This window comes from Anomalospiza imberbis, chromosome 6 (genome assembly GCF_031753505.1).
Source record: "Anomalospiza imberbis isolate Cuckoo-Finch-1a 21T00152 chromosome 6, ASM3175350v1, whole genome shotgun sequence".
In the NCBI taxonomy this organism is placed as follows: Eukaryota; Metazoa; Chordata; class Aves; order Passeriformes; family Viduidae; genus Anomalospiza; species Anomalospiza imberbis.
The window spans coordinates 8,814,072-8,829,595 of NC_089686.1; the positions used below are offsets into that span (position 1 = coordinate 8,814,072).

The 15,524-nt window shown below is 41.1% G+C and overlaps 2 protein-coding genes and 1 long non-coding RNA gene across 14 annotated transcripts in view; 1 reads left to right on the plus strand and 2 right to left on the minus strand.

Annotated features, from left to right (window-relative positions):
* LOC137475206 (inverted formin-2-like) overlaps positions 1-2,961 on the minus strand; it is a 16,800-nt gene extending 13,839 nt beyond the window's left edge. For 9 of the 10 annotated variants that reach the window (XR_010999740.1, XM_068192260.1, XM_068192258.1 and 6 more), the window contains exons 1-3: positions 2,435-2,961; positions 946-1,088; positions 398-459 (exon numbers count right to left, since the gene is read on the minus strand). Coding sequence is in view for 9 of the 10 variants with exons in the window: in XM_068192260.1 (XP_068048361.1) it covers positions 398-459; positions 946-1,088; positions 2,435-2,930 (701 nt within the window). In the remaining variant the exon portion in view is untranslated. The remainder of the gene's footprint in view (positions 1-397; positions 460-945; positions 1,089-2,434) is intronic. The other variant, XM_068192263.1, reaches the window with a different exon arrangement.
* Positions 2,917-14,454, plus strand: LOC137475208 (uncharacterized). Its single transcript, XR_010999741.1, has 2 exons — positions 2,917-3,041; positions 14,175-14,454. It is a non-coding gene; the product is annotated as an uncharacterized lncRNA (long non-coding RNA).
* LOC137475205 (inverted formin-2-like) overlaps positions 12,079-15,524 on the minus strand; it is a 40,248-nt gene continuing 36,802 nt past the window's right edge. For all 3 annotated transcript variants that reach the window (XM_068192251.1, XM_068192250.1, XM_068192248.1), the window contains one exon: positions 12,079-12,666. In XM_068192251.1, the coding sequence (XP_068048352.1) occupies positions 12,641-12,666 (26 nt within the window). In that variant the 3' untranslated portion in view covers positions 12,079-12,640. The remainder of the gene's footprint in view (positions 12,667-15,524) is intronic.

Here is a 15,524-nt window from a genome sequence, read left to right on the forward strand (position 1 = left end):
GATCTGAAACCCTGGAAATGCCTCTTTAAAAGCAATGAAGTGACTTGAAACTGCCTTTCAACAGACTTCCCTTACAGTTCCTGCCAGAATTTGATATTTATGACAATAATACCAAAGAAAAACATGCTTCTGTATAACTGTACTGTTATTGATGAATATTGTCCCTTTAGGAAGTTGTAGTCCATTCTAGCTTTAATACCAGTTTGAAAATGATATTTATTGTCTGGAAAGAGTCTGTCACCTCTCATTATTAAAAAAAAAAAGGGAAAAAGTTGACTTTTTGTTAAAGAAAGATAGTAGTTGAAAAGTATTTCTGCTAAATTAATTTCATTTAATATCTGAATAAACACATAGACACATCAAATCAGTCATTCAGATGTTATTCTCCAAATCTTACCACTTAAATTGCTTCAGAAATATATTCAGAAGGAGGCTTTTCTTTGGACCTATGACTGTGATCTGTAAAAAGGGAAAAAAAAATCAGTCAGCTAGAAATACATTTACCTTAGATTTAACAGATTTTCTAGAGCTTTTGTTTGTTTATTGGTTGAGATTCATTATTTTTGTTAATAATATTATCAATAACCTTCATTGATCAAATCCCAAGTAATCGACAACAATACAGGCTATTAGATCTATTTTAGAAAGAGGCAAAGAGAAAGAAATTTATTTGCTTATTCTAGCTTATGAGAATTAATATTGAAATTCCCATGTCCTCCCTGCCTCAGCTGAAGACCTATCCCTCAGCAGAGTTATTTCAACTTGTTTCATTCTAAACCTCCCCTGTGTTTTTTTTAAGGCAGCCTCAGGCAATGGATCTCAAAATATTTCAAACTTTCTTATTAGAAATGATTGACAACAATAAAGAATGAATAATCTAAAGAATGAATCTTTTCACTTCCAAGAACTTTGCCATTTTCTACAAAAAGTGGGCAGTCCAAGTACCTCATTTTTTTTCTTTATTTTTGGCCCTGTTTTCTCTGTAGGGATTGTTGGTGGGACAGAGAAAAGAAGCTCCAAGCTTGCATAGTCAGGTTCCACAAGATCCTTGCTGCTGCCTGACATCACAGCCCATATGGAGTGGCTTTCTGGAAGAGAATAAAAGCTCAAGATGGACCACAGAGGTTGAAGAGCACTTTAAAGGCAGTGTGATTTGTAAAAGGGAAAATACTTTTGAGGATGAATGAAATATGATGGTCATTAGCCCTGGACACATGTGAATTATTTAAGAGTGACAGCTTCCACAGAGAGCATCCCAAAGGTCTGAAGCCTAATTAAACCTGGAGGATTACTGCCACATTCAATTCACTGAGCTGAAGGGAGCAGATGAACTTAATGGGCTGCTCCAGATTGTTTTGCTATTGCTGACCAGCTACACATTGGAGGATTGTGGTACCGAAACAGGGGATGCTGCATCCAGTTAGGTAAACATTTCTTTTAGCAAGAGATAAAGACTCCCAAGCCCAACATTATTACCAGAATCATCAGGACCTATGCAAAAAACAAATAGAACTTGCAAACACGATCTTGTCCAACATGGGAGCCTTTAAGACAGGATCGCCTTTTGCTTTAGGAGAGATTGCAGCAATGACACTGAAAGCATTGGGGATGAATCTCAGTTTGTGTCTCTGCACAAGAGAGAGGTCCATGGCTCAGTTTTTACATCTGTGTTTATATATTTTATCACAGCAGCAAGTTCTTGCCCCCTATGTCCCCTTGTCCTGGAGATAAGCAAGGAAGAACAACTGAGATCTGTATTGTCTGAACTGAATATTAAAAACTACAGCAAAACTGGAGATGTGTTTCCAGCCTCTTTGCTGGAAGCTGAACAAGACTTTCAAGCCCCTTTGGCTCACGCTAACCACAGACTCTTAGGGTTATTGTGTGTGTGTGTGTGTGTGTGTGTGTGTGAAACACCACACAAATCACATGCCTGTGGTCAGTATGAAATGAAGTTGGGGGCTACCCTGAGGGTACACATTCCCCAGCCCTACCGACAAGGGCTTTCAGCCTCAGATCTTGGCTGATGCACCTTTTGGCTGTGCAAGAACATAAAAAGAAAAGCAAAACCTTCAGCTGAGAGTTCACTCACTGACGATGTGCCAGCAATTCATTAAGAAGAGCCACAGAACATGACTATTCAAAGGATCTTTCCACTCCACACACTCAGAGCGTTTTGCAAACCTTAATCAGTACAGACTCACAACACCCCTTTAAAAATAACAGAGATTGAGAGATTAAGAGAAGGTAACTTCAGCAGCCACAGAGCCTCAGCCCAGAGCTTCTTCCAAACTATTATTTCCTCCACTAATTGGCAGAGGACTGCCTTTCCATATTCATTTTGTGATTATGATTGAGAGCAAGAAAGGGGACCGCATGTGTGACTTGACTTATGAGTGAACCCATCAGCCCAGTGTTACAAACAAGCACGTACGTCTCACCACGTCAGAGGGGAGCTTCTGCCAGTGAAGCACCTTCATCCTCAGTGTTGGTGTCTTACTGTGGGGCTGCTCCCCACATCCACAGGTAGGATGACTGCATCCAGGATTGCTGCACAGCAGAGGAGATGGGAGTGATGGGCCATTTATGCCAGGCATGGAAAGAGGGGGAAGAGGCACCTTGCACCCAGGAGGTAGGGGTGGAGGTGCAGGCAGCTGTGGTAGCAGAGCTGCTGTGATAGACTGTTCCTGGGAGGAAGAGGAAACATCCTTCTGGGAAGGTGATGTGCTCCCTGAACAATGCTCTGACTTCCCAGAAAGGCCAGTTGTTGGAGAAAGGCTCAGGTCTGAACTGGGGTTCTTCTCTTCCAAGTCCATATTAACTTGAGTGCATTTGTTCACCTTTGGAACAGATCTTCTAGGCACTCTTTTGTGGTGATTTGAGCAGTGCATGCTTGATAGCAGGCTCTCCATGGTGTGCCCTGGTCCCATTTTCCTGCTCTACAAGACAAGGAGGTGCATGGGTTAGCAAAGTTCCTCACGACTGCTCTCTACTTGTAATTCCTACAGAGACACAGAAATAACAGTGGCCTTCACATTAAAGTAAGCAACAGGAATATTTCTAACTGCTTTACAAGTGATAGTTTGTAGCTTCACCTTGGTGAGTTGGGAACAAGCCAGTCCTTCTGGCCATAAGGCTCATTTTTGACTTCTTTTGATCCTTCTACATTCTTGTTATAATGCATAAAAAAGACAGAGCAAATGCTATCAGCATAGTAAACCCTTACCTGGTTGCTTTTTCCCCTGTTGACAGCTGTTTGGTGGGGTGAAGAGATGCCTCCTGGAGAACTTAATACAGTTGCTCTATAGAGGAGACATCTTAAACAACAGGGACACAGTCAGCACTGGAAAACCACGTTGCCACAATTTACCTTGAGCGCAGAAGGGTGCAGGGGATTTAAAGAGAAACTCTCAAAATAGCCTAATAAAGAAAACAAGCTACAGCTGAGGAGGAGGATTCAGGGTGAGCTGCTTAGGCACTTGTGACTACACATGGAAATGACTTGTAAGCATTTCAGTAAATAAGATTATCTTTCCTATTTTGCCCTTAAACCAAATTTTAATCTAGGGAAAATCTTTATATTTGTCTTGAGACTATACAGTTTGTCGCAAAGCTTCTTGCAAAAGACTGCAGAAGTCCCTATCTTGTATGTATGCCCAGTTTTAAACAGGGAGACAGTCCTACCAAAGTTAGTAGAGTATTTGCTGGCTCAGGACTTGGCTTTGTTTGCTTGACTGAGCAAACCTTTGCAAACAATTGCATTTCTTGTGGATGAGCAGTGTCCTGGGACACTTAATCTCAGTAGCTGGAGCTGCTGTGTGATTTCTCTCTTTATAACCTCTACAGAAATGACCATCCAAAATGGCAGGAACAGCACATGCTAATAGGGGAGCAGTGAGCAAACTATCAATGCTGCAGAAATGACACAGTAGGTGCAGCGTTTTTAGGGACTACATGTAGGCAGAAACAAAGCCCCCTGTCATCCCATTCTTGAGCAAAACACGAATTAATAGCATCAGCAGTTTTAACTAGGTGGGGACTTTAATTTCCAGTGCAGCATGAGAGATTTTTTTGGTACGTACACCACATTTATGTTCTCAAAGAACTAGGTTAATACTTACTAATGATGATATATTGTGATAAGTGATAATACTTATGAACCATTTTCCTCCTGACACAGCAATTTTGGGCAGTTACTAACACAGAAAAAGCTCATTAAGGGAGCTGCATTAAAACCTGCCATTGATGCATCTCTAGTCCATTGCATACCTGTAAAGCATCTCCTATAATTTGGAACAGTTTGTCTTTGAAACCTAGCAGCTCATAGTGATGACAATCTCCAGCTCTTACAGCCCCAGTGAAATTGTGAACCAATGCATCTAAGGCAAAAGAAAGGAATAAAATTTTGATATCTTTTTTCAGTCTTAATTTAGTAAGAATGGCTTACATTAGAAAAGTTAAAGGTTAAATCAGCCAGTAAATAACATCTGATTTACATACTAAATGGTACCAGTTAAAATAAATAAGTCAAAGGCCTATAATAGAAAATTAATATTAACCACATTTGCAGTTTGCTTGAATTAATTTGTTGTTGGTTTCCATATTTCTTTCTGCACAAATAAGCAGTTTCCCCAAAGGTAAAGCAGGCTTACATTTAATTTAAGTAAGCAACTTAATGTATCTCCTTTAGAACTTCACAGTATTTGTGGTAAACTTTTACATATGTCTGTAATTACCCTAACAGGACAAGTGAAGGATTCAGCCCTATGAAAAATCCTAATGAGAAGTAAGCCACTTTCTGCTAGAAGTATTAGGAGTAAAATGAGCAGATTAAAAAAAAAAATCTTATTAGAAATGCTCATGTTAAAATTCTGCTGCTTGTTTATTTTAATTAAGCTACAGGGAGAATCAGCAAGACTATTAATTAGGAAGCTCTTTTTCTTTTAATCAGAGCGCTTATCTAAATTGCTACAGGGTTTGTGTAAAGAAAAGTCTTATTTTTAAAAATCCTACTAACAAGTAGTACTATACAAGGAACAGCTAATATGCTTTGAATGATAAATAGGCTTATAATAATGTATCTCCAAAGATTATACTTTAGAGACTATGTAGAGAAACCAATGCTTTAAAAAAGATTAAAGCTTTGGTTTAACTTCAAGGCAGCTGTAACTTACATTGCTGATAATGTTCAAATGAGCTTGTGGGTGTATATTAAACAGAAATCTCTGTGTGAAATTTCCCCTTAGAAAGCGCAGCCTCCCCTCCCCGGTGAATACATACATTAATATACACACATGTCAGCGCAGCCAGACAACACTGACACTGGCACCGCTTATGCAGGGCAGGGAACAGAGGTTGACTCAATACATCAGCCCAGTTCTGATGACCCTGTTCAATCAGTTACCTTGCAATTACCTGTGAAGCTGTTTTCAGTGCTCTACTACTCCACCTTTTGTTTTATGGGGAAAGCTGATGATGCTTGAGGACCATGACAATACAGGCTTTCATTTCCACTTTTTTATCTGACTACTGACATGTTAAAAATAGGCACATTTCTCATTAGCCTTGAAAGAGAAGCTTTGTAGTATTTATGTAATATATGTAGAAGAAGTATTTTGACAACATAGAGTTTAGAATTTTAAGTCAAAATAAATAAATATCTTACATCTGTAATTTGGATAATGTAAACACTCCAAATTTTTCACTGCTTGTGTTGCAAATGGACTGATGTGAGGCTACCTTGTTTTGTAAAACCTGATTTTCTTTGTAACGGGAATTTCATTTATTGGTCACTATTATACTATTAACAGGGATTTCAATGAATGTTTCAGAAGACCTGACATTTCCTCTTGTATATAAATACCTAAAAGGATTCTCTTGAGGGGGAAGTTGTTTAAAAACTGTACCCCACACACATTCAAGGTAACCACCGAAAGTGTAAGCACAGAATGTACACCTGCAGGGTAAGACAGTTTTGAGGATATGAAGATGTACTTCTTACCAAACGGCTGAAGCCGAGCAGGAGGAGGTACAACCCACCTGGGGCCAGGGTTAGTCACTTGTATATGCAGACAGCTGCTCCCTAACCAGAACAAAGCTGTTGTTCCTTAGCTCCCAATGGGCTCCACTTGCTCTGTTTTGGATTCAGGCACTGACTTGCATTAAGGTGCTCCTGGTGAAATATTCCTCACTGTTGACTTTGCAACTTTTGTAATTTATTAGTGATGATTATGATTCTTACAAGGATAAAAATAAGTAGTAGAAAATAGAAGTCTTAATCCTTTCTTACACAAGCAATCTTCTCACTATAAGATTCACTCTTTTCCTTTCAGATAAATTCCTAGGGATTATCAAGGTTTTTCTGCAACCTAGGGTCAGAGAGGCCTTTGGGGAATAGTAATTGCTTGCAAGTTCCCCTCTTTCTTTTGTTTTGATTCTAGTATGGCTGCAAACAGTAAAGAGAAAAGGGGAATTTTGTTTTTCTTATTGCTAACAATGTTTTTGTTGTGGTATTTTTCATCAATGTTTGCAAAAATGTTTCAAATGAAGCCAGTACCCCCATTTTAGAGATGGGGAAACTGAGGCACAGGTTCCGTGCTGGCCCACAGCCTCTTAGGAAGCCAGTGGCAGAAAATGAGTAATCTCAATAGCCCAAGTTGCTGACATTTCACTTCAGTGCTCTCTCTGTCAAAACCCTTTTTAGTCTTTGCAGTTCACCTCTCATTAAGATCCAGCTACTGCTGTGCCTCCATTTCCTCTTATCAAAAAGCTGGAAGCTGTTGGAAACCAGAAGCAGTTGGAAAAATTTGGAAACAAATTGAAAGAACTCACTTTTCACTCTGCAACTGCCCCTGCTGCTGGCAGGAATGTGGCTGTGAAGTATGTGTGCTTAATGCCTGTGGACTCTGCCCTAGGGATGGAGTTAATGAAAAAGTCCTCTAAGGGCACTGGCTCCATTTTTTGGCAGCTGGTGGTAAGGCAGGAACCTTGGGATGTGCTGCAGGAGCCTGGACCAGCAGCAGCAGCTGTGGGTGGCAGATGTTAGGAAGCACCTGCTCCTAAGACCACTTTGCTGGTCTCTGGGCCCTGCAGCAGTGCCGAGGCAGTTCAAGGGACCATGGAAAGGTGTCTGTAGAGTATGGGGACAGACTCTGAGAAGCAGGAGGCTGGGAGAAGATGTGTTGTAGGATCGGCAGCGGAATTTGTAGAGAATAGGGATGAACTCTTCAAAATTGAAAGAAATGACAACATTTACTTCAATTGGGCCTTGTATGGCTAAAGGGATTAAAGGACATAATAGCTTTAATCTTTGGATATTTGCTAGGTTTGAGATAGGTCATGGTTTGAAGAGATTGCTGTGTTTGCTCTCATCTGATCCACACACACTTGTGCTATGGTTTGCACCCAGACCTCTGCAGGCAGCTGAGTGTGTCCCAGAACATGTCTTGTGGAGATCAGGGTCTCTTCTCTGTTCTCTAGACCTCTAGCAAGGCAGAGCAGTTAAAAATATGGAGGGAGAAAACCTCCTTCTGGTGCTGCTCTCCCTGGGGTCTCTCCAATTCAGAGGGTGTTTTAGAAAAACGAACCATTTGTCTGTGATTCAGAATGGGTTTGTAGACTGTTGATATGGTGAATGCAGTCACTACCCTGGGGCACATTCTTCTCTGTATAACACTGGTTCACCAAAGAGGATAAACACACAGACCTGAAAGGGTTTCTGGACTCTTTTTACTCCTACCTTTTCTACTTCTCTTGTATCTGCTTCTTGCTGAACAGAGAATCATAAAAACATTGGTTGGAAAGGACCCCGGAAATGGTTTTGTCCAAGCTCCCTTTCAGAGGATCATCATCACTGCTCTGTTTTTGTCTGAGCTGTGAAAATCTGAACAAATGGAGGCACAAAACATGGCAAAGTGTATAGAAAAACCTGTTGGTCTCAAAGGATGAGTCCTGGGAATTGCGTGCTACTGAGGGTTTCATTTAGATTACAAAATCAAGTTGTGAGTTTCGAAGGACTACAGGACCAGATTTTATAGACTTGTTTCCCTTTCTGCCTGTGTTGATTCTGCTTCTCCTCTTTCTTCATCTATTCTGCCTGATGGATTTGGTCATTAATTGTCACTAATTCATGACTAAACTTACAGCAGATTGTGCTGTATGAAGCCACATAAGTAGCAGACAAACACATCAGGTTCTGCATGCCCTGAGCAGAGCAAACCAACCATAACCATAATAATGTAGGTGTCACCAGCAAAGACTGCTGATCTTAGAAAAAACCTACTTTGACAGGCTTGGGAGTGCATCTAAACTGACTTGATAGGAACTGACTGTCACAGGGTGATTCTTGTCTTCTGACTTTGAATAATGCAAGTTGAGCCTGCCTAAAGTCTCCATTAGGGAAGCACAGGGCTCCTACTAATTCCTAGCAACACCTGGCTCTGTGTGAATTGTCACACACAACTCTTGCAGAAGTTGTTTATGCTGCAGCAAAGAGAGCATTAGAGAGTTCCTAATGTGAATTAAGTGCTAGCAGAGCACGGGTGAAGGAGTGAGTTACTTACAGAGCTGACTGAATATGTTGATTAACTTACAGTGATCAAATTCTCCCCCGATATATAAGGTCTAGTACCTGCTCTAAACTAAGGAATTGGAAACATTTTTCTTTATTACGGAACTCATTTCCATTGCAAATCCTGCAAATCATGTGGTTATTTTGCAAGATTGACACCATGCAGTAATTGCAAACATCTAGAGAGGTCCTGTCACTATCACTGCCCCATTTTTAACCCTCTGCAGTCACACTTCCCGTAATGGGAAAGCTGTTTATCATATCCTGCCCAGTTTTGATTGTGAGGTGACCAAACAAAATGTGGTTTCTGATGGAGTTGGTTCATGACTGTATTTGCTTTCAGACACGTTATGGGGACATAACCTCATGACTAACATGTTCACCCATATTTCATGGCCATGACTATTACCACACAGACAGAATGAGCCAGGGTTCTACAGTGCTGATGTTTAGCATTGAATGTAGGCTTGCATGTTGTACTTGGTTGTTCTTTGTACCAGAAATATGAAGCCCTAGATCCAGGCTTTACATTTAGATGGAATGGAAATTGGTTAATTTTCCTAAAACAGGCTTATGTATTTTTCTTTTATTTCAATTTATCCTGCCTCTAACTGGAACAGAAGGTATTTCTCAGCCCCCATGGCTGTATGGCATGTAGGAGAGGAACAAATGGTACACTCAGCACACGAAATATTGGCATAGCTTTGAGATTTCAGCCATGCTCCAAGTAGAGTGCAAAGCTGTGGTGGTGCTCATGAACTAGATATATCTCTCCTTCTTTTCATAGAATCATTAACATTGGAGAAGGACCTCCAAGATCATCAGGTCCAACCTTTGACCAAACACCACTGTGCCAACTAAACTACAGCACTGTGTCACATCAAGGTGTTTCTTGAACATTTATAGGGATGGTGAGATGTCATGCAGACAGAAAATTAGGAAGGTAAAAGTTCAGCTAAAATTCAATCTGGCCACTGCTGTTAAAGTTGATAAAAAGTGTTTTTATAAATATACTGCTAACAAAAGAGTGACAAGGAAAATCTCCATCCTTTATGGGATGTGGAGGGGAGCATTATCACCACAGATGAGGAAAAGGCTGCCTTCTTTGCCTCAGTCTTTAACAGTAAGACTGGTTATCCTCAGTCCAACCAGCCCCCTGAACTGGCAGACAGGGACAGAAAACAGAATAGGTCCCCTACAATCCAGGAGGAAATGGTCAGTGACCTGCTGTGCCACTTGGGCACTCATAAATCCATGGGGCTGGATGAGATCCACCCAAGGGTACTGAGGGAAGTGGCAGAAGAGCAAACCAGTTCATAATTATTACAAAGCATAAATGACAATTACTTGCATATATGACAATTATGCTTAGGTGCTTTATATCCTATGTGGAAAATATAGGACTTTGATTGATGAATTCTCATGAATTATAGGTCTTCTCCATCCCTACCAGAGAAAGCAAACTCACCAAGTATTTATTTTTATTCTAAACTTTGAAATATTTTCAGTATTGGAAAAAAAACAAACCAACCAAAACTCCTCAAAAGCTAACCCTGACAATCCATCTCATTAAACATACCTGATTTTTGATGTGAAATATTTGGAAAAGACTTCTGCTGATTTCTCTCGTACTTTCATTTTATCACATAGCTAATGCTTAATTACAGAAAATGCATTTATTTGGCAGCAAGAAGCTTGTGGTGGTCACAGCCTGGTTTACATACCAGACTTCATGTGCAGTTGCTGTAATATAGCACAAGAATTCTATTTTGAGGTGTGTACTCTTGGTTGACTTAAAAGACCACAGCTCTGTTGAATTGGCCATGATATTCTTTTTACCAACAATTAATTTGGTCTTGCAACCACTGAAAAATCTTCAGGGTCATGAGCTTTATTTCAAGCTCATAAATGGAACAAAACAGCTGCATTTCAGTCTTTGACCTGCTCTGATTCTTTTCTTCTGTTCTTCTGAAATCACTGTAATGGAAGCAGAGCTGCTCTGGAGCAATAAATTATAAATGTTGTGCTTGAGTCTGCTGATTGGGATGTGATTGAATAGATAATTTACAGATGACTGTTGAACAAAGAGCCTCTGGTGGCTCAAAATCACCCATTTCTTTGTAAACTCTTGAAAGCAGAGGAAAGATAATACCAAAAAACCCTCTCTAAGGTAAGCACACACAGCAATAAAAACTCTGGCTGTGGAAATGAGCTGCTCTGTCTGGGTGGAAATGAGGGAAGCTGAAAGACCCAGATGGAGAAATGGACACATGCTGTAGCATCTGAAGTGAGCAGCCAGTGGAGCATCAGCAGGAAAGGTTCCCCAGGTAACACCAGAGAACCTGTTTGTCCCCCACTCCTGCATCTCCAAATGATGATGATGATGATATTGATCAAACAGTGGGGTGGTGAGGAGGAGGCTGACTGTGCACTGCTAGCCTGGGCTGCAGGCTCTTCTGGAAACATAGAGCTGGGAGAATGTGTTTAATACTCAGGTTTTGCAGCTTGGAGTCTAATCTGAGAGCAGCAGAGCTACACTGAAGAGCAAAAATATGGTGCTTGGGTGATGTGCTTTGAGACTGGAATAGAGAGGAAAAAAGGGGAGATATGTGTAGATGTGATTGACACAGTCCTGCAAATCAAACCTGGGTGACATGGTTCTGCAGGGAATGCTGGGGGTATCCCTGCTTCAGCCAGCAGGAATGAGTTTTCTGTTGTAACAGGGCTGTGCTACTCTGTTGTGTCTCCTGCACTGAACCTGCCCACCTGTCTGTTCTCAACTCATCTCTGCTTCTGTTGACCAGTTCTCAATATGCTCATAGTGATGCCTTGGTTAAAGCAAACCAGTGATTTAATTCTTGGTTTCACTTCTAAGTTTTCAGTATTACAAGGACATTACAAGTCCTATTAAGCAGAGCAAAATAAGCTTTAGCCTGCACATTAGTTTAGCCACAGTGAGTTACCATATAAATGAACAGTTCTGAAATGTACCCAGCTCTTCCACTGGATTTATGTTTCAGCACATATCACATCATAGATTCAACAAACATAGATCATTTTAAATGGACAGCTATGTACAAAATTATTATACAGTGTTATTACAAAACTTGAGAAATAAAGCTCTGAATTTTGAAAACACAGTACTGCACAGTCCCAGTTTTAAAGCCAAAGTAACATGATTCCACACGTTCTGCAGCCTGGACACAGAGTCTTGAGTACAAGCAGCTGACAATGGAAGTCAAACCCAGAGATTTACTACAGGATAAGCTGAAATCATGTCCAATAGAACACTCTGGAAAACCTCTTCCTTCTGCTTTAGTAAGAGAAGCCAGGGCCCTGGTTCTCCAAAAGTTGACAGATGCATCAGCGGGTGTGACAAGACTACTTAAGACTACTGATGTGCTTCAACTTAATTGCACATAAGCATCATGTAGGAACCAGACACTGTTTACATGGCCATATGCTTATGGCCATACTACATACATACTTTTCCTTTTACTTGCCTTCCCCCCCTGTAACCAATTTCTCTCGCTTTAAGTGATTGAGAGTAAAAATATATTTGTCCAATCTGGGTATTGGACCTGGTCCAATATAAGTTGTCAGTGGGCAATGAGAAGAGGGACTTAACACACCTCCACCTGTGATGGTACAGCCACTGCTTAATTTATACCCTTAATTTAGTCGAGGCACTGCTGTTTTTAACACTTCTTCAAGGGCTAAATAGTGCAGTCTGTTCTTGGGCCACACTCAGCTGTCATTTCAAGAGGAGTTTGGCCTAAGAGCAGGTTGCAAGCCTTGGCTTCCAGGACAGTGGATGACAGGTCTGGCCCTTTCACTGCCACTATGCACTGATCCATCCCCTGCACCCACAGGTGCCCAGTGCAAGGCACAGGCTGAGGGCTCCAAAGTCTCTGGGGAGGCTTTTCAGGTCCTGGGGAGGGGAGTGAAAGGCTGCATGAGGAGGGGCTGTGGGTCTTCATGGGAAAGAAGTTGTCCATGGTGGCATTTCATTGATGCAGAACCTGGAGTCTCAGAAGCTGGCAGCACTCCAGGGACACATGAGAGGTTCTCTCATACCTTCTGCCTTGCCATGGCACCTGCAGGAAGAGGGGGAAATGCAAATTATTTGCAACTATGAACAACAGTGGTGTGGTTTTGCATGCATGTATATCTAATGGTTGAGGTGCTACTAGGGAAATCAGTTTCATCTGCTCCTCAGATAATGTAAAAACAGGTAGTTTGATGTACTTAATAAAACCCTCATGTTTCCAGAACCAATCTTGATGCTCCTGAGTTTGGGCATCTTTGCTTTTAAGTTTAGTCCAATAACATATATCCTTCTAGGTATTAAATTGCTGAACTAACTAAATCTAGAGGATTTAGCAGGACTGTCAGAAGGATGGGGAAGCACACTGCAGCCTGTCTCACTCCATAACTGAATCAAATGCCATTTCTGAAGGCAGACAGGAAGGCAAAGGGCTAGCAGGAAGATGAGCATTAGATTGATGACATTCTTACAGTCTATTTAAAAACTGCCCACAGACAATACTGGGTCTGTCTCTCAAGAATTAAAGGAAAACCTGGACTCTCAATCCCTTCTTGATGTGCCACTGTGCCATGTGCGTGTCATAGCTGCCCTTCTGCCCTTGCCCTCCGTCCTTGCCAGGCTGTGGTCTCTGAGCTGGTCTGTATCCCTGGTTTGGTTTTCCTTTTGTTTTCTAGGGAAGAAATCAAGTAGATTTGTGAGCAGGGAAATTGCTAAAGCCCAGTTCATGAAGGACTTGTGCTTTCAAGGCTTTTCTTTCCCCTAACCATTCCAAGTGACATACAGAGGGGAGGAAAAGGGGAGCTGCACAAACAGATATAAACATTTGTCTGTAGGAATTCTCTAGGGTTTAAGGCAGACACACTTAAAGAGCAGCTCACTGGAGTTAGGTGTTCTTATAGTTTCTCTTTTACTGTCATCTTTATAAAATAATTCTTTAAGCTCTTTCTGGACTTGGTTGGAAATTAGTTGAGATGTTCCCAGGGTACACACAAACAATGTGACCACCAGTGCCTTGATTCCAGAGAAAAAACAGCTGAACCATTTCTTTCAAGAACATGAAGACAATGTGGAATACCACTCTTTAGATGTAAAAGCTGACATTTAAAGACATTAACATTATTACAGAAAATGCTGTATAACAAGATATGGTCAAGGTGAGGCAAGAACTCAGTAGCTGATTACAGTGTTTTACTGCTCTGAAATATTATCAGAAAATCTCAGGCTGTTCCTGCCCTCTGCTGCTGTCAGGGAAGCTCTAAAAACTCATAAAAGGTTTGAGTCTTGATCCCTGCAGCTGAATCTGCACAAGAAGGAAGATTTCTGTGGCTTCACTGAGACCCATTAACTTCCACATCAGCAAATCCACCAGACAAATCTCCTCCACTAAAAGAGAACTAGCAGAGACCTGAACAGACCATGTATGCTTGGGAGAAAACATAAAATAATAATAATAAAAAAAGACAGGAGGAAGATCTTAGGAAAAAATACTAACTGGTAACACTCTAGGGTTGCTGAATCTGTCTTATCAAGAAGTTCTGTCTTATCTGTCCCATCAAGACAGGAGCTGCATTTGAGAGAGGAAGCTCTCTGGCAGGAGACTAAGACAAGCAAATGGGTTTTAGCTTCTGCTTTCCTTGCTGTGTGACATACAGAAGAAGAGGAAAAAGAGAAGTGCAGGTTTCAAGGTGCAGCTCATTGCTGCCCTCCTGGCATCAAAGCCCAGGCAGGCTCTGCTGGTGCAATGCCAGGCACTGCATTCCAAGGTTGCAGTGAAACTCCTGCCTGACTCCATAAAGGTACTGTATGCCCATGCATTTGACTGTGCTGAATTTCTCTATCTTCCTAGGACAAAGAAAAACTGTGTTTTGTATATATATTTTTTTTCAGATATGACTTTTTAAAAGCCTGTATGCTTAAAATATAATTGAGTTAAGCTTAACTCATCGTTCCAGCTGCCCTTCCAATGCAGCGTGTCCTCTGGTCCTGGCATACTTCTCACCTATGCTTCATTGTTACTATTTTCTGTTCCAGCAGGAAATCTTCCTTAGGATTTTTAAACCAACAGAGCTACTTCATGTAATCCTAGGGTACTGCAAGAAAAGGGCCAAAAGGAGGGCAGGAGTAGTGAGGACTGTAACTACCCTATGTATATCCCATTTTCTCTTGCTAGCAGTGATATTCCAGGTGCAGGAACAAAAGCAGTCCTGTGGGGAAATCCTGCACAGATTCCTCTTGTCTCTGTGCAGGAGCAGGGCTCCCAGCCCCAGGGAACTGGGGATGCTGGACAATAAATACATTCCTTTCAGGAAACAAGACAAAGAGATTTGATAATATTGATTTAGTTCATAGGAGATGCTCATCAGCATGGAAAGGACAATGCGTAACTATGCAATTTCAGTACAGTGGGTCTTTCAGTTGTTTATTTTTCTTGCTTTTCTTTCCACTTGCTGTAAAAACAGGGGAAGTTTTGCAAATGAAAGTCTCATCCTAGAACTCCTTTTGAGGGGCAACCGTATGTTGCCAGCATCAGTGAAGGATACAGGGAACTTGTGTGCAACTATGGAGTTGAATTTAGCTTTGAGTGGGAGCTGGTATCTTGCCCCAATTTGTATTTGTCCCTGGGTCCAGTGTTCTATTCCCTTTTCCATAAACCCATATTTAAACAGTGCTATAGAAAATGGCTACCCACAAGCAAACCAAATGTTCTTTGCTGGAGGTAGGTACTGAAATTGCATTTTTACAGTTTTTGAGAAAATAATGTGATCAAAGCAAGTACTTTGTTCATCACATGAAGTCTGATTGTTTGGTTAGAATAATGGTTTTTAATTATCTGCAGGGAGAAGCAGTTTGGCTGCTGCTGACACAGAGGACAAACATGTGGGTTGTGACCCTGTGTCGAATGGAGAT